This window comes from Camelus dromedarius, chromosome 7 (assembly GCF_036321535.1).
Source record: "Camelus dromedarius isolate mCamDro1 chromosome 7, mCamDro1.pat, whole genome shotgun sequence".
In the NCBI taxonomy this organism is placed as follows: Eukaryota; Metazoa; Chordata; class Mammalia; order Artiodactyla; family Camelidae; genus Camelus; species Camelus dromedarius.
In genome coordinates, this window is record NC_087442.1 from 50,175,353 (window position 1) to 50,197,537 (window position 22,185).

Here is a 22,185-nt window from a genome sequence, read left to right on the forward strand (position 1 = left end):
TTACAAATACTAACTAATATATATAAAATAGATAAACAACAAGTGTCTTCTGTAAAGCACAAGGAACTACATTCAGTATCTTGTAGTAACCTCTAATGGAGAAGAATATGAAAAGGAATATATATGACTAAAACATTATGCTGTACACCAGAAATTGACACATTGTAAACTGGCTACACTTCAATTTAAAAAAATTGAAAAAAATTAAGAAAAACCTTTAAAAAAAAGTGTTTAAAGAAGAAGTGGGAGATCAGGTATGCCAAAGACTACTACTAAAGTTTAGTAAGATGAAGATTTAGAACTGTTAGGTTTGCCACCAGGGGGATTATTGGTGATTTGTTGATAGCATTTTGGTAGAGCAGTAAAGAGAAACCCTGATTAGAGTCAGTCCAAGAGAAAAATGGGAAGAGATGACTTAGAAATAGTGATTTTAGGTAGCTGTTTGCAAGAGTTTCATTGTAAAAGAAAGCAGAGATTTGGAGCTTTAAAACAGAAAAAACATTTTTTACTACCTTTAGTTTTTAGTGTAGTCACCTTTTTTCATGCTAGTTTTCTATTGGAAATTTGTGACTTTCTGGTCTTGTAATTTTGCAGTGTACTTAATTCCTTAAGGAATGAAAGACATTTAAAAATCTTGAATTTAGTTTGCTAGTTTAATTATGACTCACATTACTTGAGGCCCTCATTTGTCGTATGTATGTTTGTGCAGGTGTATATATGTGTGTCTTTTTTTTTTTTCAGGTAACTATTTTAAAATGATTTTATATATGCATGTAAATTCAGAATAAAAGAATAATATGGTTTCACTTGTGCTTACTGTTTCTTTATCTGGTTACCTTATCTATATCTTAGAGTTAGTGATCCTTAGGCATTATTATTTAAAGTCTATTTGCCTAAACATTGTTTTATATTGAATCCTTTTAAAATTTAGATCTTGGAGCGGTTGGAAGTTGGCAGGTGGAGGCAGGTTGAGAGGGGAAGTTGGGGGAGGAGGCCGAAGAGTAGCTGTCAGAGGGTAGAAGGGATGGAGGGGAAAAAAATTTAGATATCTTGTTTGGAAGCCTGTTGATTCCATTTTAAATATTAAGCTTTAGCTTTTTAATAGCTCAAGTCATACAGTGTTTTCCTTTGGAAGAAAACTCAGAACCTTCACAGAGATGTAGTTTTTTAACCATACTACTCATCTTAAAATCTTAGGAGACCTTTTATCCTTTTCATTACAAATTAAGTTGTGGTGAATACTCTTCCCCATCCCTTATCTACAGAGGTGCTGCTGGACAAGAGAAAAGAGTGGTTAAATTTGAGGAAGGAAGACTTAGGAGAAATCATGTGCTAGTGCTAGATTGCTTTAGGCCAGACATTTTAAGTCGGTAATCGGTTATTATTAAGTACTTATATGAAGGGAAGATACTGACTACAGAGGAAGTTTTCCCTCTTTTTTCAAATCATCTTTCTTTTCCTTTATATACCACCTATGCCTAATTTAGTATCTGCCCCTGAATAAGGCAGCCTATCTAACTTTCAGAAAACCTGTGTATCTTTTTTTTTTTTTTTTAAATAGAGGGTTGTGAGATACGGATTTGAGAATACAGAGAAGCTAGTGAAAATCGTTCCCCAAAACTTCGTGGGTTTCCATGGAAAGGGCAGCAGGCTTTGAAGACACTGACTCATTCTTACCAGCTTTGTGATCACAGGCAACCTTTCTGATCTTCAGCTTTCTTACCTGTTGAGTGGGATTGATGATATTTATCCAGTAGGTTTGCAGTGGAGATTAATGAAGTAATGTGTATAATATATCTGGCACAGTGCTCAGCATGTAGATTCTCTAAATTTTGAACCTGTTTAAAAAAATATTTTTCATATGTAATTAGTTACCTTGCTTTCTTGCTTTGAAGTATATATAGTTTACTATTCAGGTAGACTGAAAAGAAATACGTTTTCTATAAAGATTATAGAATTTTTACTGCATTAGGAGCAAAATTGCTCTTCGGAAATATTTTCTGTTTTCTCAGTAGATGTCTTCAGTTTATACTTGAATATGTTGGGATTTGTTTATTCTTGAATATATTGAACATTCCAGTCATCTGCTTTAGCCCCTAAAATGTTCATTTTAATTTGGAATATGCAGAGATAGAGAAACATGAAAGTTGAGACATTTAGAATTTTTTTTATTAGAAGAAATGAATGCTTATCATACTTTTAATTTATATTTACTAAGCAACCCTTAAAACAACCCTGGGAAGTCCAGTGAGCTGATACTATTTTATTGGGAACTCACATGTACAAAAGAGAAAAACTTTATTTTTATTTCACTTTAATTTAATTTTTTTACATCTGTATCAAGATCTTTCACCTAGTGAGTGACTAGATGAAGTGTTAACCTATATTCACTTTTATTTGTAGGAAATAAATACTGTGAAACTGGCAGCAAACTTTGGGAAACTGTGCATAGTCCCGTTGGACAGCATTCTTGTAGACAATGTTGCACTACAATTTTTTATGGGTAGGTAAACCCATTTATAAAAATAATATAACCTTTGAAATTTTTAATAATTGTAAATATTATTAAATTTTGAATACTTGTTATTAGACATGCCATATATATCTCTCCTCCACTCCTCATTCTCCAATATGTTTCTTTTTCTTTGAAAACTATAGAGATAGACACTTACTTTGTTTTCAAGGAAATAAATGCTTATTGTAACTCTAATGTGCATTTGCTAATCTGCTTTTAAATAATTTCCAGGAGACTCTACTATGAACTTAAATTTAAATTATTTGAGAAAGATTACTTTATCAGGAATACATGGTATATATAACCTGTTTATATCATTTTTGTGCATGAATAGGGGAGAATCTGTTTTTATGCCACTTTAATATATAGATATTTATTGATTTTATTACTGTTACACCAAAATTGCCTTTTTCTGACATTTTCAGCAAAACCTGATTCTTCATTTTCTGCATGGCTAATGGAAGAACCCAATCCTTATTTTTAATATTTATGGAATAGTGGTATTATGATTAACAGTCTTTATTGAGAATGGAAGTAGTTTGTGAAGTAGTTTATTTCTGATGAAGCCTTCTCTGGCACTTTTATCCCCTAGAGATTTTATCATGAAAAATCAGATTTTTTTTAAATATGTTTTTCCATTTGCTTTTTTCTACATAACTGGTCTTTTTAGCTTAACCAGTTTATGATATAGCTTTTTTTATTTTTTACCTCAAGCATTTGTTCAAAATGTAGAATTTTAAGTGTTTGAAACTTTAATCCTTCTTAACCTGTCATATAGCTGTATGCATCCAAAAATGTGTGACATTAATATCTATGTTGTTACGGATTTTGTTTGGTAGATTACATGCAGCAAACTGGAGGTCAAGCACATCTCTTCTTCTGGATGACAGTGGAAGGATACCGGGTTACAGCCCAGCAGCAGCTAGAGGTTTTATCAAGTCGTCAGAAAGATGGAAAACATCAAACCAACCAAACCAAAGGTCTTTTAAGAGCAGCTGCTGTTGGAATTTATGAACAGTATTTATCAGAAAAGGTGAGGATATATTTTGATTACTGTTTTCTTATCTTCTGTGGCAATATCATTAATAATGATTTTTGTACTACTTGTAAATATCCATTATTCATGCTGCTATGCACAATTGCCCTATACTGCCTCATTTAATCCTGATAATAGTGTTACTGTGTATTATTATCCTCATTTTTTAGGTAAAGAAACTGATTCAATTAGATAACTGAATTAACTTGGCCAAGGTCATGCAGGTACAAAATGATGGAGTTTAAGATTCAGAACACTTTAGATTCAGAGACAATAGATAGAGAGTAAAAGGATGGGAAAATAAACCATGAAAGATAAACCATGAAAACAGTAACCAAAACAGATCTGGAGTGGATATACTAATATTAGACAATAGATTTTAAGACAAAAAATTGTTACTAAAGAACAAAGAACATTTTTTAATTATAATAGGATCAGTTAATTGATCAGGGTGATAAAACAACAAAGCCTCCACATACATGAAACAAAAACTGACAGAATTAAGGGAGAAATAGATAATTCAGCAATAATAGTTGGAGACTTCAACACCCACTCTCAATAACCAATAAAGCAATTAGATAGAAAATAACCAGGGATATACAAGAATTAGAGAACACTGTAAACCAGTTAGGCCTAGTACATCTATAGAATACTTCCCCTCAAAACAGTAGAATTCACATTATTTTCAGGCACACATGGAACATTCTCCAGGATATGCTGGGTCATAAAACAATGCTTGAAAGTATTGAAATCATATATAACTATGTCCCTTTTTCATGGTGGAATTAATTAGAAATTAACAACGAAGGAATTTTGAGTAATCTATAAATATTTGAAAAGTACACATTTCTAAATAGTGTCTACATAAAAAACAAATAAGAAGGAAATTAGGAAGTATTTTCAATTGAATAAAAATGGAAACATGGTATATCAAAATTTATGGGTTGCAATTAAAGAAGTGCTTTAGAGGGAATTATATAGCTTTAAATGCCTAATTAGAAAAAAGAAGGGCCTCAAATCAACAAGCTGTGCTTTCATTTTAAACTAGAAAAAGGAAAGCAAAATAAACCCAAGTAAATTGAAGGAAGGAAATAGTAAAGACCAGAATGAAAATCAGTGAAGCAGAAAACACAGAAACAGAAAAACAGAACCAAAAGTTGGTTCTTTGAAAGGAAAAACAAAATTGACAAACCTTTAGCTAAATTGACCAAGAAAAATAGTTACAGACCACCAAAATCATGAATGAAAGAGGAGGCATCATCACCAACCCTATGGAAATTAAAAGGACTATCAGGAAATACTATAAACAACTTTATGACAACAAATTAGACAACGTAGATGAGATGGACAGATTCCTAGAAAGGCACTAATTGCAAAACTGACTAAAAAAAAAAGTATAGTAAATAAATTTAATACCTAAAAATCATCTTTCTAAGAAAAGCCCAGGCCTAAATGATTTCACTAGTGAATTCTATCAGACATTTTAAGAAGAAATAAACCAGTATTTCACATACTCTTCCAGAATCTAGAGGAAGAAAAAGAAATACTTTCCAACTCATTTTATGAGTTTAGTGTCATTCTCATATCAAAAAGCAAAAATAAATGAAAAGGTCCTAGTTAAACTTAAAAGCTTTCACACAACAAAGAAAACCATAAACTAAATGAAAAGACAACCTGCGGAATGGGAGAAAAAATTTGCAAATGATGCAACTGACAAGGGATTAATTTCCAAAATATACAAACAACTCATACAGCTAGACATCAAAAAACAAACAGCCCAATCAACAAATGGACAGAAGACCTTAATAGACATTTTCTTTGAGAAAGACATACAGGTGGCTAACAAACTTATTAAAAGGTGCTTAACATCGCTAATTACTAGAGAAATGCAAATCAAAACCACAATGAGGTATCACCTCACACAGGTCAGAATGGTCATCATCAAAAATGTGCAAATAATGGATACCGGAAAGGGAAAGCTCCAACACTGTTGGTAGGAATATAAACTGGTGCAGCCACTGTGGAGAAAGTGTGGCAGTTTCTTAAAAAACTAAAAATAGAGTTACCTTACAATCCAGCAATCTATCTCCTGGACATATATCTGGAAAAGGTGAAAACTCTAATTTGAAAAGATATGTGCAACCCAGTGTTCATATCAGTGTTATTTACAATAGCCAAGACATGGAAGCAACCTAAATGTCCATTGACAGATGACTGGAAAAAGAAGATGTGGTGTGGAATACTGCACAGCTGGAAAAAAGAATGAAATAGTTCCATTTGCAGCAACATGGATGGACCTAGAGATTATAATATTAAGTGAAATAAGTCAGACAAAGACAAATATGTCACTTATGTGTATAATCTGTTTTTAAAAAGACACTAAAGAACTTATTTACAAGACAGAAATAGACTAACAGACATAGAAAACAGTATGTTGGTTACCAAAGGGGAAAGGGAAAAGGAAGAATAAATTAGGAATTTGTGATTAATGGATATAGACTACTATATATTAAAGAGATAAACAGCAAGGACGGACCTACTGTATAGCACAGGGAACAGTATCTTATAATAACTTACAATGGAAAATAATCTGAAAAAGAATACTGAATCAGTTTGCTATACACCTGAAACATTGTAAGTCAACTAATTAAAATAAAAGACAACACAAAATGCGATACGGTATCATGGAATAAAAAGAAAAGTAATTTTTAAAATTAAATATATCTATTAAATATGTATAATCTTTCAAAAAGTTCTATACTTATGTATTTTAAGAATACACGATAATATAACCTATAATATTTAAATATTTAGTAAAAAATTTAAAATATGTTACAATAAGTTACTATATGAGAGGACAAACATTATTAAGTATATTGTTACAGTTTTTTCAAACGTTTATTAGTGCTATTAATTACTAATTGCCATGGTTAACTACTCCTGTTATTTTCTTTAAATAATGACATTTGTGTAGTAGAAAAATTAAGAATACAGATTATTGGGTAACTTGGAGAAAACACCCATTTTTGTATTTTTATGTTAAAGTACTAACAAATATGTATAAATATTTCTTCTACATTACTGTTTTTGAAAGGGTTAGTTGTGTCTCATTATAGCTCTCCAAAAGTGTTGGTCACCCTCTACCAAGGATGAGGCTTAATCCAATTCTATGTTCCTGAGATTATAGAAAAAATTAAACTAGATAAATATAAAATATTATTTTCAAATTTGTCTCTTCTTATTTCCTGGAAACTAAGTATAGTGAGCTTAGAGGGCAAATGAAAGGACAAAACCAACTTAAATTGTGTTCCTGTCTGATCTTTGTCACATTTAGTTTGAAGTTGTTTAGTTCTCCTGTGCTTATTTCAGGGGAAAACACACACATACCACGCCACACTTATACACAAACAGATAACGGGTAAGTATATATCTTCTCCTCCTCCAAGAAAAAAATCACAAAAAATAAAAAACACCTACCACACAACCTACTTTGATTTAGGGACAAGAGTGTTGAATTAACAGGGGAACGTTGGAAGTTGTGTGGCCCTTTGCTACACATTTATACCCTGCTTTTTACTTATTTAATTTTACTTTTTCATCTTTTCTTGACTTATCTATTCTGTTCTTTAGATATTCTATTAAATAGCATAGAGGAATTATTTTAAAAATACATTCTTTTGGCACTTTATCTTAAAGTTATATCCTTATTGCTCATTTACTCTCCAGAACCTTCAGAACTAAATATTCAGAAGTTGACATGCCAAAGATGACCGTATTTCTAGCTTCCCAGCATTTTTTCTTTCAGTTAAGTAATTTTTCACATCGAACACTGTATTTCATTTTTCTGTGTATTATCTTTCACATTACACACATTGAGGTGGAAATTGTTGGAGCAAATTAACTTTTATGATTTTTTCCATCCCATATCACTTTGGAGCTTTGCTGCAGTATTGTAAAACCAAATTTAGGATAAGGATTGTCTCTTTTAAGTGCCATTCAAAAGGATTATTTTTAATGTTAATGATAATGTTAAACTGCTCGTTCTTTTAGCAATTATATTAAATACATATCCAGGACTACTGAGTGCTCAACATTAACCTCTGATGATGCTGTTTTCTATGTGCTAGACACTGCTTCTGTGCCTTACATAAATCTTTTCATCTTCATAATAACCATATGTAGTATTGCCTCCATTTTGCAGATTGAGTAAATGAAGTCTAATGAGAGTGAGAGGTAACTTTCTTGGCAAAAGTCAAAAATTAATTCATGTTTGTCTCACAATCTGCTATGTAGTATCTGATCAAGAAGATTCTAGTTCTTATTTCAGCCTTTTTAAACATCAAAGTGTCATTTACAAGCCAAGGATTTTCTGCCAATTACTTTCAATAATATGATTCCATTATTTAATTCTCCTACTATCAAGGGTTAATTTGTATTTAGAAGTGCCAAAGATCAATGCTACTGTTTTTCTCTGTCAGGCATCTCCAAGAGTTACTGTTGATGATTATTTGGTAGCAAAATTAGCAGATACATTGAATCATGAAGATCCAACCCCTGAAATCTTTGACGACATTCAAAGGAAGGTATTATATATAACACTTATCATTATATCTTTCTTGGAAAAAGATAGATATCTATATGCATGTAATTCATTTATAAAGAGTTACTGAAACAAAAGTACAGTGGTACTAAAAAGATGAGTTATGATAATATACTTCATAGATCATAGAATTTTATGAATTGATGATGTATAGACAACATGACTTTATTTTAATATGTGCCTTGAGCCTTTATATGGACTTGTTTCTTAGAGAACACTACTTTCTAGAACATTATATATAACCTGCTGTCATGTGACTTGTGTTGCAGTTGGACTGTTTTCAGTACAATTTAGGTACTGGAGGGCCCAGAAAAAAATCGTTAGTTGTGACTTTCTTATTGCTGACATCTTGTAAATATGGAGCCTGTAATTCATTACAGTAAGACCTCTGTCTGTTTGTTGAAATCTTATTAATGGAAATTAGTACCTTATCTGTATTAATGATTGAATGTCTTGAATTGTTTCAATAAGGTATATGAATTGATGCTACGAGATGAAAGATTTTATCCTTCCTTCAGACAGAATGCACTTTATGTGCGCATGTTAGCCGAACTGGATATGTTAAAAGATCCTAGTTTCAGAGGATCAGATGATGGTGATGGAGGTAAGGTGGCACACATTGTACATTTACATGTATATGTGTGTGTGTGTGTATATTCTTATATACTTTCTGCTTACCAAAAAAAGTCCTTTCAAACAAGATAAAAAAATTTCTTAAAGCCCAGATATGAACTGTAATATATTTAAAAATCTGTAAGTAAATGGCAAAGTTTAGTTACTATACTAAGTTAAAGTGTTGAAAATTAATAACAAATTAGGATGTAACTATAGAGGCCTTGAAGTCTGAAAAAACATGTTTTCTGGAGTTGTATCATCCAAATATTTTTATAGTAGTTTCCCTTTCGTTAATAAGTAATAATATTCATGACTAACAATAGAATTATTGAGAAGAGTAAATGAGAAAACAAGATTCTGAGAGTGTAACATTATAAAAAATATAATTTTTTCATGCTTTAGTTGTACCCTTTTCTAAATCCTGCATAGTAGAATAAGCCGGAAGAAGCTACGAAAGTTACTTATTCCAATCTTTCAGTTTTTTTATAGTGAAAAAAGCAGATTTTAGCAGTCATAATATTTAAATTTTGCTCCTGTTCTACTACTTATTACCTGTGTGATGTTGGCCAAACATTTAATTTCTTTGAGCCTCATTTTCTCAGTGGTAAATCATAATAATATCTTACCTCAGAGTCATCAGGTTTTAATGGAATTATGTATATGAAAATGATGTATAAACTAAAACAGAAATATCAGTTTTTATTAGTAGTAAGTAATCAGTTACTTAAGAATAGTAGGAGAGGCAGCCATTAAAGCACAGTTGGCAGATTTTAGGCCCAGTGACCATTTTACTTGTGATCCAATTCAGAAGTACTTATTAAAATGTAATTAAATATCTAGGATTTGGTAAACTTTCTAGCAAATAAACAATGTAAATGCAAAGTAGATTGGAAAGATTTGACTACATAATTATTTTAAGACAGTACTTTAACTATGATCATTTACTTATAAATAGGTTTTATGGACAGGACCACTTGCAGTTGGAGATACAACTGATGCATTAGATAGCACACACTGCTTTAAAAAATACTTCTGTTGTAGAAGCTTCCTAACCATCCCTCCTCTCTACCCACCCTCCCCACTCCCTAATCTCCCTAGTGAGATTTTACTTTTTAAATGATCTAAGAAATCTAGTCACTAAAATTTGCGTTTGAGTTTTAATAACTTTTGTATTGATTGTTGATCTCATAAAATTGGTTATTTGTAAAATGGGAATAATAGTCTAATAACTGGATTTGGTTTTATAATTGAGGACTTTTTTAGAGCACTTCTGTGGGAGCTGAATAGTAAAATTCAGTGTTCCTCGAGTTTATTATAGAGACTATCTGTATTTACTGTCTCTGTTGAAAATCTTTTACAGAACTGCTATGACATTTGCAGTAGAAACTCTACTTCCAGAAAGAACAATTGTAAATGTTTTTGTTTAATTTTGTCTGCTTTAGAATTTTTTTTATTATTGTGAAATGGACTTGCTATATGATCCAGAATGAAAGAAGATAAACTGAATCATAATCAGATAATTTATGAGCTTATCTGTATTATACAATTTAAAATAATGATAGAAGCAATATATTCTTTGGGGGTAGTTTTTGATCCAATAGTGTAAGAACTCTTCCATAGTCTTCCGAATTGACTTTTAGCTTCCATTCATTTCTTGCTTGTATGTGACTAGTGGAAGCAAATTATTTATGTCAACTTAAACTTCCCAAAATTACCTCATACTTACTAAAACATGAGATAGAGTAAAAGTTTTTTTTCTTTTTTTCCTGCAGCTGGTTTTGATCTGAAGTTAAATGTATTTCTCTTATGTATCAGTCATTGAGTAACCCCTCACGTTGGAATCGTTGATCGTAGTTTGGAATTAGTACACGCATGTATATCTTTTGTCTTTCTAGGACATTGCTTTTTAACAGTCTATGTCCTAATTGATGAGCTTTTATACGTTTTATAACAAAGAAATTGCCTAACCCTTTTTGAAACCACTTGGAAAAAGTATGTGGAATGATGGGTATAATATGAAGCACTATTATTAAAAATGGCTGTTAGGTTTATTGTCTTCGTCAGTGTTTAAGTTTTAGAGAATTGCTACACTTTTTTCAAATAGTAATGCTTTTGAGTTTTTTGTCTTTATAAGATTGTTTAATCAAAAATAGGCCTTCTCCACATTTTTTTTTTGTAAACTTATTTTCTGACTTTTAAAATTAAGCTTCCTGGCACTTTGAATAATTTTTTAAGTCCTGGAATTTTTACTACTTTTTAGACATTTTGAAATAATTATCTGATCATGTGTTTAATGTGTAGCTGATTTTTTAAAAAATGCAGCCTTCAATTGAGCCCAAAATTAATGGGCCAAGTCTTACCATGTGTGATAGTATCCTATGGTAGTTTTTCTTTGCTGGGGAAAATTTTCATTCCTATTTAACTTCTATCAGTTGGAAGGTAGGTGGGTGGATGGCTTCCTTACCCTTGCTCTTTCCCCCCTCTGTCCTCCTTTCCTCCCCTTTCTTCCTTTGTTTTCTCATTATTCATGATTGCTTTCTTTAGTTAGGGCAGCTTTAAATTATTTTAAGAGTAGGTGTTTTCTTTATTAAAATGTACTCACACTCTTTAAAAAATATTTGAATTATACTTTCTGTTTTAAATTTTAATTTCAATCACATTATTTTTCTCACCATGTCAAGCAGTAGTTTTTTTGTTTTCTAATATTTACAGTCAGTTACTAAATTCTTGATTAAACGTGGACCCAGAGTGGCTTTAGACTCTATTTCTGGATCTTATTTTTGATCAAGAAAATAGACTGTGCCTGATTTCTCTTTTAACTTACATGTCTTTGGGGGGAAGACTTAAGAAGTGACCACAGAAGGAGGTAGGAGGCATATAATTGAGTAAGGAGGATGGAGAACTGTTTGTTTACTCATTTTAATGATCACCTTGCTATTAACCAAGGGGTAATCCTAGGTGAAATTTCGTATTTTTGTGACCAAAGGTTTGAGGAACCAAGAAATGTTCTTGGGCATTTAGATTTGTTGAAGTTGGAAAGCAACACCAACTGCCTCTTTAGAAAATAATAGAAATTTGTTTTGAAGACCCACTTAGAGATCCAAATTCAGAAGTAATCTCTTAAGTGTTAGAAGCAATATATTAACTTTAAACTGTTTATGAATATTGCTTTACCAAAAACACATGTATTCATTTGTGTTTTTAACAGAGGGGCATTTTAATTGGTAATTCAGTTTGCTCAGATATAGACTAAAACCTTGAGGGAAAAGATAGTAATTTCAATCATATATAATTGAGTTAATCTCTAACATTAATTTTTAAAAATCATTTTTAGTTGCTTTTTAGTTAAATAACATTACACATTATTTATCTTTTATTCTATTAATTATATATTGATTTAAGAATCTAGACTTCCAGTATTTTTGAGCCAGATCTATTAAGAATAAGTGGGCTTAATAGATATATTAAAAATTGATCTATTTATCCTTCACATTAAAGAATAATTCTATTTATAGTATTTCTTAATTCTTAATATAGTATTTCTTAATTCAGTGAAATAGAAATAGTAGAATACCTCTGATATTTCCTAGTGGACTTCACCCTGCATTGTTTGAGTCATGTTTACATTGTATTAGACAACTTAATATGATACCTTAAGGAGAAAATATATAATAATTGCTTTCCTGTACACAAATACCTTTTATGGGGGTGGAGCAACTTAGGTACGTATATTTTTTCACTGAAATACTGGCTTGGAAAACCATGAGAACAGATGGTTGGGTAGTGTACCACAGTTTTCTTTACTGTTCCTTTATGTCTTGGCTTGTGTGACTTTCATTCTGGTATTTGAACCTTAGATAGGTAAAGCACTGTTTCAAAAGGTTTTGACTGCATATTAAGTTGAGTTTCCCTTCCCACAGAATCTTTTAATGGGTCTCCTACAGGAAGCATAAATTTGGTAAGTACTGTTATGAGTTCTTTAATTATTAAAGTGGCCTGAAAATAATATGAAAAACTGAGCCTTAACATATGTAAATAAATGATATATTAGAAGCCCCCAAATCAAACTTTGTAAGAGGTTATTATGCTTTTAAAGAAATATTAAATTTATATACAAGGGATCTGTGGATTAGAACTTAAACTTGAAATGAAACTTATTTTCATTTGAAAAGAATGGGCTAGGTCACATATGTATAATTCAGTTCCATGTGATAAAAAATGATTTCAGTATCCCAATATTTAATATTTGAAAACAACTCTGATAAGTGCTATGATGGGCAATACATTTGTGACATGTAAATGTTTACATCGGAACTAGTTTCTTCTCTTATTTAGAAAAGAAATATAAAACTAGTTGGGATATTTGAAAACTTACAGGTTATTTCTTAAAGTCTACACTGTAACAAATTCAAGTTATTGTAAAAAAATTTTTTTAAGCTTAGAGGGTTTTACAAGAATTAAGCAACTGTATCCTGTGATTACAGATTTAAGAACGATATGCTTTTAACATATAAACTGTCAACGGCATTTCACATATTCAAGGGGAAATGTGAAATAATGAATATTTCAGTTCTTTTATATACCTATCCTTGCCATTGAGTAACTTATTTCATAAATTGCTGCTAGAAACAGATACTGGTGTTCTATGAAAATTTCAGTCTGGAGTTCATTGGGGGAGATTTCTTTGTTTTTCCTTTTACTACCTACGTTACTTTTTCTTTCAAACTTTTTGTTAAAACTGAATAGATTTGAGGTCTGTTATCTTTAGCCATAGTGTTATGTCACATATTTTGTAACATTTTAAATGGTTTCCTAAATTATTTGGTATCATTACCATTTATGTATAATATTCCATTGTGCTATAACAGAAAGAGATAGCTCCTAGAGAGTGAAGAGAGTTAGCAATATAATGTTCATTATATAGAAAAAGTTTCCAAATATGATGAAACTTTTCCTTGTGTTAAAATTTTTCAGTATTCACACTTTCAGTGCTTGTACAAGTGTTTGAACACTAGTAAAAGTTTTTTTTCCCTTTATTCCCTATCTGGAATAAATGCTTTTTCACACAAAAGAGATCCTTTTTGTCACATAATGATAAAAACCAGAACAGTGTCTAGGTCGAAAAAGGTCACACTTTTGAGGTCAGTAACTTACAGTATTTAGTTATTCACATAAATCAGTAAAATCCAAACTTTTATAAAGCTAGAGTCTTTTGGATTCTTTTTTTTAATACATAGATAAATTTTAATAAATAGCTACATTTAAAAAATAGTTTATTCTAAAATGTTGTTTTAAAAATCAAAATTTTTTCATATTTAATGAAAATAATATTTATTAATTTTATTAAGATTATAAACTAGATCATGTTAATTTATTCCAGTATACTAAGCAAAGAAAATATTTAATATGGTGTTTTATTCATTTTGTGATTGAGATTGGCAGATAAATTATAACCATTTCTAGTAGTGCTGTTGTAGTGTTTGCTGAGTTGATTATCATAGTAAATTTGAATTTTTGTTTTTTAGCTTAGCGTAATGTTAAAAAGAAAAAAACTTTGCAAGGAGTTCAAGAATCTTAACTGAAGGATTACTCTACAAATTGTGTTTTATTCAGGACAGCTTTAATGCACTTGTTTTGAAATTAAGAACTTATAGTTCTTAATCAGAATGTAGTTCTGTAGTTAATATTATTTCACCAGTTACAACATTATATAGTCTACTTGATATTTACATGTGCATTATAATGAGACATTACATTGTATTTTTTCACCATATTCAGTGAAAATTGTATTTATTAACTGCATATTTTAAATGTGCTGAAAAGATATTTATACACAAAGTTGTTTTTTTTTTAACAACTTCTGAGTTGCATAGTATCAGATGCTAATATGCTTAAAGTAATAAGTAAGTAGCATTTAGCTTTTTAAATGTTATTTACAAGTGAAAGTTACCAATAATAATAATGCTGTTTTGAGAAAGGTCATTGTTTTTCTATTTCCCGAGCTAGACTGTAGTTAGAATATTAGGGTAGCTAATAATCTAAATTTTGTAGAATATTTTATTTCCTTTGGTATTTCTGTCTTTCATATAAAAATAATATTAAAACAAAGGTTGTGCTGTTTCTGTCAAAATGTTATTGTAGGTCAGATGAGCACTTAAAAAATAAGTGCATTCTATTTTTTTTCCCAAAGTATTTTCATTCATATTATATCCTGATAGAGCTGTAGAACAGCTCTTACACTGTTATACCATTAGGAAAACTGATACTCAAGAAAGACTGATTGATATGGCTAAAGTTTCTTTAGATATCAGTGGTAAAGCCTTAACTAGACCTAATTTAATAGAATGACTGCACTTGGCTTGAGGTTATCAGTATGCAGTTATCACATTTTGCTTCTCCTGATGATCGGTCTAGTAGATAGACTTGGCTTTCTTAGAATGTAATTGCCTTAATTTAAAAAGCTTTATGTCACATGCATGGCTGCACTTAAGTTGTTTAGATGACTCTTTTAGTAATAACTGGGAATATCACATTAGGACTCCAAAGTTCTTTCAGATCCTGTGGTTTTTAAACTGTAAAGTATGCCTGAATCATAAAATGTCTGTGTGTTATAGGTCCCCAAGACTACTCCTGTGTTCATTGATTTACTAAGAGGACTCACAGGCCTCAGCATAGTCATACTCATGGCTAGAATTTATTACAGTGGAAGGATATAAAGCAGAGTCAGCAAAGGGAAAAGATGCATAGGGCAAAGTCCAGAGAAAACCAGGCACAAGTTCCCAAGAATTTTCTCCCATTGAAGTCATAGGACAGACTTAATTCCCCTAGCAGTGAATGTGACAACATGTGTGAAGTGTGGCCACCAGGAAAGCTCATCCAAGATTAAGTGCCCAGGGTTTTATTGGAAGTAGGTCACACAGGCACCTTCTGCCTAGCAAATACTAAAGTTCTAGACTCCCAGAAGGAAAACAGATGTTCAGCCTTTCCTCAGTCACAGTTCCCTGACACCATCCAAGGGCCAACCTTGCAAGCAGCCCTTTCTAATGAGAGCAATTTAAATCCCCTGGGTTAATTTTTTTCCATACAGTCTGCCTTCATTATATGATTATATTCCCTTCTATGTGTATATGGACATGTAGCAAAAAAGTTTTAAATTTAGACCTAAAGTTCATAGTTATAAAATATTTATTCTGAATCAGTCAGTAATATTTTTTATTTATGAAATTATTTTTGAAAATTATTTAAAATATCTTAAACTGGATTCACTTCATTTAATAAGTAATCATAATAGCCAACATTTTTTGTGTTTTCTAAATGTTTTATATGTCTTTTCACTTAGTCCTCACATAACCCTTTGATGTAGATATTATTATTCTTGTTTTATAGACAAGTCTAAATTAAAATTATTTCTAAGTTACCAAAGTAACTTAGTTACTAAGTTAACAAAAAGTGTTAAGTTAAAGAATACAAAATTGGCTCTAGGATATTTCAGCATTAAAAATTTGACATGTTAATTTAAGAATATGTCTTATTTTTATCCATATTTTTTCCTTGCCATGTATTAAATGTAACTGAGAAGAACCACATTATAGTATATGGACAGGTAATAAAGAAAGAAATAATCTGAGGTATTAAGTTGATTTCTAAATTACTTTGTTTTATATTTTCTTAATCTTGGCTTTTCTCTCTCCTATTGGTATAAATAAAGAGGATTATTGTTTCGAGGAAAGATACAAATTATATAATGCTTACATAGGGCAAAGATGAGTAATGTATATATGATGTAGAATCCTTAACACTTTTTTCCTATAAAATTTTAAAATTTTGAAAAAAATTTAAGAATTTTGTTTTCTGATTTTTTTTCCCCCTCAGTCTTTGGACGACCTTTCAAATGTATCTTCTGATGACTCAGTACAACTTCATGCTTACATTTCAGACACTGGTAAGAGATTTTATGGTGTAATTATTACTTAAAATTATTGATTATTATTACCACTGCATCATTTTCCACACTTATTTTTACAAACCATTTTTCTGTTCCATAGTTATATTTTTATGGTACTTTTTTTCCTGCAGCACGTTCTTCATTAAATTCTATAATCTTCATTATTATATGGGTGTTTCTTTTCTTTAAGGTTGTCACTGTATTCATTTGAGAAAGCTTAAGTTCTGACATTTTGTCATTGCTAGCAAACTTTGAAACCGATCTTTTCTAACTTTGAGTCTAGCTGATAATTGCATAATTCTTACTAAATCATTTTGGGGCAGATTTTAGTTTACTATTTGTTTTTATACATGCAAAGTCAGACTAGATATCTGGATAAATGAAGCTTTTTGGTATAGGAGTTTACAGAAGCTCAAGAAATGCTTGGATGAGATGAGATTTGTGACTGAATCAGCATTGGTGCAAAATAGTAAACTGAGGGGAAAAATCAATTTCCATCATTGCTACTGGGTTATCAGATAACATCAATGAGTAGTAGATACTGATGGTTTTCTTGTCTGACCTCTCTGTTCCTACCCCATAGGAATGTGTTTGTCAGATTATATACTGAAGTATAAATAGTTTGTACTTCCATAAATTACCTTAGTTCAATTTCATACTTATATTTTAGACACTTTTAGAAGAGATTTTATAGTATAAGTGTAGTTTTAAAAAGATCCTTTGAATCTTTTTTTTTTAAAGATCTTTGTTTTCTCACTTCTCACTGTAGCTGGAGTCTGATTATGCATTGTTTTCTTTATTAGTTTGTCTCACTCTATTCATGAAATATTTTAATGGGATTACCATGGTGCCAACTTTGTTTTTCACTATCCTACCTGAAAAATATATTTCCTGATTAATAAAATGGTAAAATGTCATTTCAAAGCTTTAGACCACCCCATCAAATGTCACCATTCATTATTATTTTTATTAATTTAATGATAATTGTATGTTTAAAAACATGGAATGAAATAAAAGAATCTTTAAAAGATTCTCAAGACATAAAATAAATTTCATAGATCATCTATTTCAATTTATCCAGTGATAATTTATTTTGTTCTGAGTTAAAAAGAAGAAAAAAAATTTAATAAAAAATAAAACAGAAAAACTGTTTACATTTTTATGTTTAAGAATCTTCTTACTTCTGTGAAACAAGAGGGTTAAATTTGGTAAGAATTAAAAACACTATTTGGTTAATGTTGAATTTAATTTAGTTTGTGGTTCTTCATATAACTTAATGGATTGAGAATTTAACTTTTAACACTGTTCGAAAAGGATGCTGTTTAAAATAATCATAGCTTTAAATTATATTGCCGAAAACAAAACCACAAAACATCTTACAGTGATTCCCCACTCCTACTTTAAACCAAGCACAGATACCTCTGCAGAACACAACACATGCACACATTCTTAAAATCAGAGATATACATTTAATTAATTTGCAAGGTATAACAGTGATAGTACTAGTAGACTACTGTCTTGATTTTGATAGCATTTTCATCCCCTCGAATTTAGAAGAGGCAGGATGGGCTAAGGCCAGGGGAACTGGAACATAATCCTTTGCATAAAGCTCAGAGTCACAAAGGGTGACTTGATGTAAAAGGGGAACTAGAAAAATTTTGCTTACTGTCAGAAGAAAGAACAAAGAATGTCACAGTCATGGCTGGAAATGGTATCTATCACCTGTATGAAGTTAAAAGCCTGTCTTGTATCCTCACATGGGTGTGTCTAGATTCAGCCATCCTCAAGTGACTGTATACCACAGGGTCTCCTAGCCTGAGAATATGTTAAAAATATTCATAGAGATAAAATCTAAGGCAGTAATATGCACTATAAAAAAAGAACCATATAAAATTATAGAAATCAGAAGGTATTATTATTGAAATTAAGGTGAGTGGATGAATTGAGAAATAGACCAGATACAGATGAAAGGAGACACTAAACTTTTTTGAGATGTGAAGGGATGAGCTACAATAGAAGACAACACCTAGAGAGATAAAAATGGAAAATCAGGAGGATAAATTAAAGAAAATGAGTCAAAGTGCATCTCTTAACTTAAGATTAGTACAGAATAGGAGTAGGTTTTGATTTTAGAGACTCTCTGACTTGGATGGTTTGTGGCGGTTCAGTAGGAAAATAGCTTTTTTAAAAAGTCTTCAGGATAAACTACACTTGTAAATTGTTGAATAATTTAAACAAGAAACAGACTTGCCAAAAGAACAGATAAATCTTATCCTATGACTTTTGCATTCTGTTTAGTTGAAGAGATACTAATTGAAATACAACTGAATAGTGAAGGATAGTACAGAAGGTTGTTATTTTTCTGTTGTTTTTCCTCTATTAAATTTAAGAGATTCTAATACTATAATATGAGGTGGTGCTGTGTAATCGTTAACTAATAATAAAGCTCCTTGGGAAGAGAGTCTAAAATAGACATCATTGTGTGGTTGATAGTATCATCATAAACTTAGTTTATTCTGTAATGTAGCCATCATTATAACACCATATGGATGTTCATACACAGAGGATAGGAATCTGTTCTATCCCTTGGTGACATCCTTTTGTCTCAGTCTGTCATTTCAAACTCTTCTTCATTTCATGTGTCCTTTTTGTTTGTTTTTGTTCTTCATCTTCCTCCTTTTTGTGTCTTTTGTTTCTCTTCATTTTGTTTTAAATGACTAGTATATGCTGACTATGACCCATATGCCGTGGCAGGCGTTTGTAATGATCATGGCAAGACATACGCATTGTATGCCATCACTGTGCACCGACGCAGTCTGAACAGTGAGGAGATGTGGAAAACCTATCGTCGCTATAGTGACTTCCATGACTTCCACATGAGAATCACTGAACAGGTAATGAGGTTTTTAAAGTCTGTGTACTTTACATTGTTTCCTGATTTGATGTTTGATTCGAAATAGTTCTGAGGGATGCTAAGGTATTGACTAAAGCTAAGAAAATAAGGTAAGAATTTTTTTGTAATCAATATAAAAGCTAGAATTAGTTTAAAAACTCAAATCTCATATAAAATAGTGAAAGAAAATGCAGTGAGCTGCAATTCACCAGTTGGCAACAGTACAATCTGTGGACACAAAGAAATTTTAACTCCATAGAGCTCTTTAAGTATTAAAATTATTTTAAAACATTTCATTTTGTTTCTTTAACTTTATGATATAAACTTTTTTTCCACCTTAAGTATATATGAACTATCATTTATTTTCTTTAAGGTTTTTTTATAGTCTAATTTGATATTTTGTAGTTAAAAGTTTATAAAAGTAAGATGATTAAAATGTTAAATGTCATATCATTTTAGAAATGGCCTGAACTCTACTCATATGTTCTTTAACAAATATTTATTGAGCTTTTCCTGTGTGTCTGGCACTATGCTCAGTCCTGGGTTTATAACCATGAATAAGATCAAGTCCTTGCCTCTAGGAGCTTAAATTCCATTGGATTACTGTGCCTTTGTGTTTTGTTGAGCAAACTGTTCATAAATACACAGTTTGTTTATAAATAAAATACTAGTGATTTTAAAAATATTAAGTATGTGTTAAGATAACTGAGAAAATATTTATGCATCTGGACATAAATGAATTTTGAATGCTTCTAATAAGAAATTTCAAGTGTGCTTTTCAAATTTTCTAGTAGGTTAGGATTCTCAGCCTGATATATTCAATGTGGAAAGATAAAATCTTTGATTTTGGAATGTCTATGATTTATATATATTATTTGAGTTCTTTTGTGAACATTGAAATACTTTTTAATTTATGCAAGTTCTTTAGGTAAATTTCTAAATTTTCCTTGTAAATTGCCTCTCCCCTTTTTTGTTTTTCTTGCCTTGGCTAGGGCAAAAGAACTGCTTTTAACTTTCATTTATAACATATAATGAACTTGTTCACTTTGTAGTTTCAAGCAACCATGTGATTTGCCATTCCATTTAATAATTTATCAGTCTTCCAGTTTGGGGATGAAAATTATCCCACACATTTTTGTTTCCTCTTCTTTTTAATTTCTGCACCAGGAATGAGTTTTCTTTGCAGAATCATTGTTGTTTTTAAACAAAGAATGATTTAGAAAGTTTGTTGCAGTTCTGGTTATGTATCACACAGGAAAAGCAATGAGGCTGCTCATTGAGGTTTCAGATACTAGGTATTGTGGGCTGAGCACAGCCACTAGCTGCATAACTTTGCTCTGCCACTGTGTTAGCAGCTAGTATGGTTAAAATCTGTGCTTTGGTAAGGCACAGTAGCTTACTATGTATCTGGACTTTTAGTACTTTTCTCTTTTTGTAAAAAACTAAGATTATTGAATGTATTTGGTTTTCCAGTTTGAAAATCTGTCAAGCATATTAAAGCTTCCTGGTAAAAAGACTTTTAATAATATGGATAGAGATTTTTTAGAAAAGAGAAAAAAGGATCTAAATGCATATTTGCAGGTAAGTTCATGTTTATTATTACCTATAGATTTTCATTTTAATACAGCACACGAATATAGCTGATTTCTTTATTAAAGAATGCTTTTACTGTAATAGTAGGATAGCAGTAACTTTTGAGTAGCTGAGATGTGACGTGCAGTATGCTCAGTAACTTATAAATATTATTTCTCTGCCTATTGATTAACTTGGAAGTTTTCTGGACACTCAGTGCTAGAAATTTTGCATATTCAGGTTTGGATGAATACATATACTCACTGTCAGGCACACATCCATTCTACATTACTGTAAAGTCTAGGTATTCTATGGTAGATAGTTAAATGTTTCCAATTCAGTAGGTAGTAGTCCTTCATGATGTATCCAAACTACTAGATTTTTATGCTCAGATGAAGTGAATTAGCTGCCTTTCAAGATCCAGAGTCTAAGGCTTCTAAAATTACAGGATAACTCAAGAGAGGAATAGATCCGAGAGACTCTTTTAAAGTGTAGCATCCTAAGCATGTAGATTTCTCTTGAGGCGTAATAAAACATGTCTCTTAAGTTAGTTATCACATAAGCTTTTAGGACAGCCAGAAATAACTTTAATACCTGGGTATCCAAAAGCCAGATTTTAATAATGCCATTTTATGTTTTTTTATACTAATGAATGGTTTATAAAGTTTTCTCATCTATTAGCTTTCCACTTCCCTCTCTAGAACAGGGGTCATAAATTGCAGGCTGCAGGCCACATCTAGCCCACCGCTGTATCAAGAGTTTATTATAGTGTTAGAGCACAGCCACCCGCTTTCTTTACTGTTGTCTGTGACTGTGTTGCACTAGTACAGGAGAGTTTAGTTGCAGCAGAGACTCTCTGGACCACAAAACCTAAAATAATTACTATTTGAATCTTTACAGAAAAAAATTGCCAACTGTGTATTAATATTTAGTGAAAGTTAGCTAATATTATACTTGGTATTTTATTTGGAAGGTTTCTCTCTCTCTTGTAAATATGAGTTTGATTGGG

At 31.0% G+C, this 22,185-nt stretch overlaps 1 protein-coding gene across 3 annotated transcripts in view; it reads left to right on the forward strand.

The window, feature by feature from the left end:
* SNX13 (sorting nexin 13) overlaps nucleotides 1-22,185 on the forward strand; it is a 110,382-nt gene that overhangs the window by 71,475 nt on the left and 16,722 nt on the right. For 2 of the 3 annotated variants that reach the window (XM_031455005.2, XM_064487521.1), the window contains exons 12-19: nucleotides 2,404-2,503; nucleotides 3,355-3,548; nucleotides 8,030-8,134; nucleotides 8,623-8,755; nucleotides 12,687-12,724; nucleotides 16,639-16,708; nucleotides 19,433-19,605; nucleotides 21,078-21,185. In XM_031455005.2, coding sequence (XP_031310865.1) covers nucleotides 2,404-2,503; nucleotides 3,355-3,548; nucleotides 8,030-8,134; nucleotides 8,623-8,755; nucleotides 12,687-12,724; nucleotides 16,639-16,708; nucleotides 19,433-19,605; nucleotides 21,078-21,185 — 921 coding nt within the window. The remainder of the gene's footprint in view (nucleotides 1-2,403; nucleotides 2,504-3,354; nucleotides 3,549-8,029; nucleotides 8,135-8,622; nucleotides 8,756-12,686; nucleotides 12,725-16,638; nucleotides 16,709-19,432; nucleotides 19,606-21,077; nucleotides 21,186-22,185) is intronic. The other variant, XM_010984650.3, reaches the window with a different exon arrangement.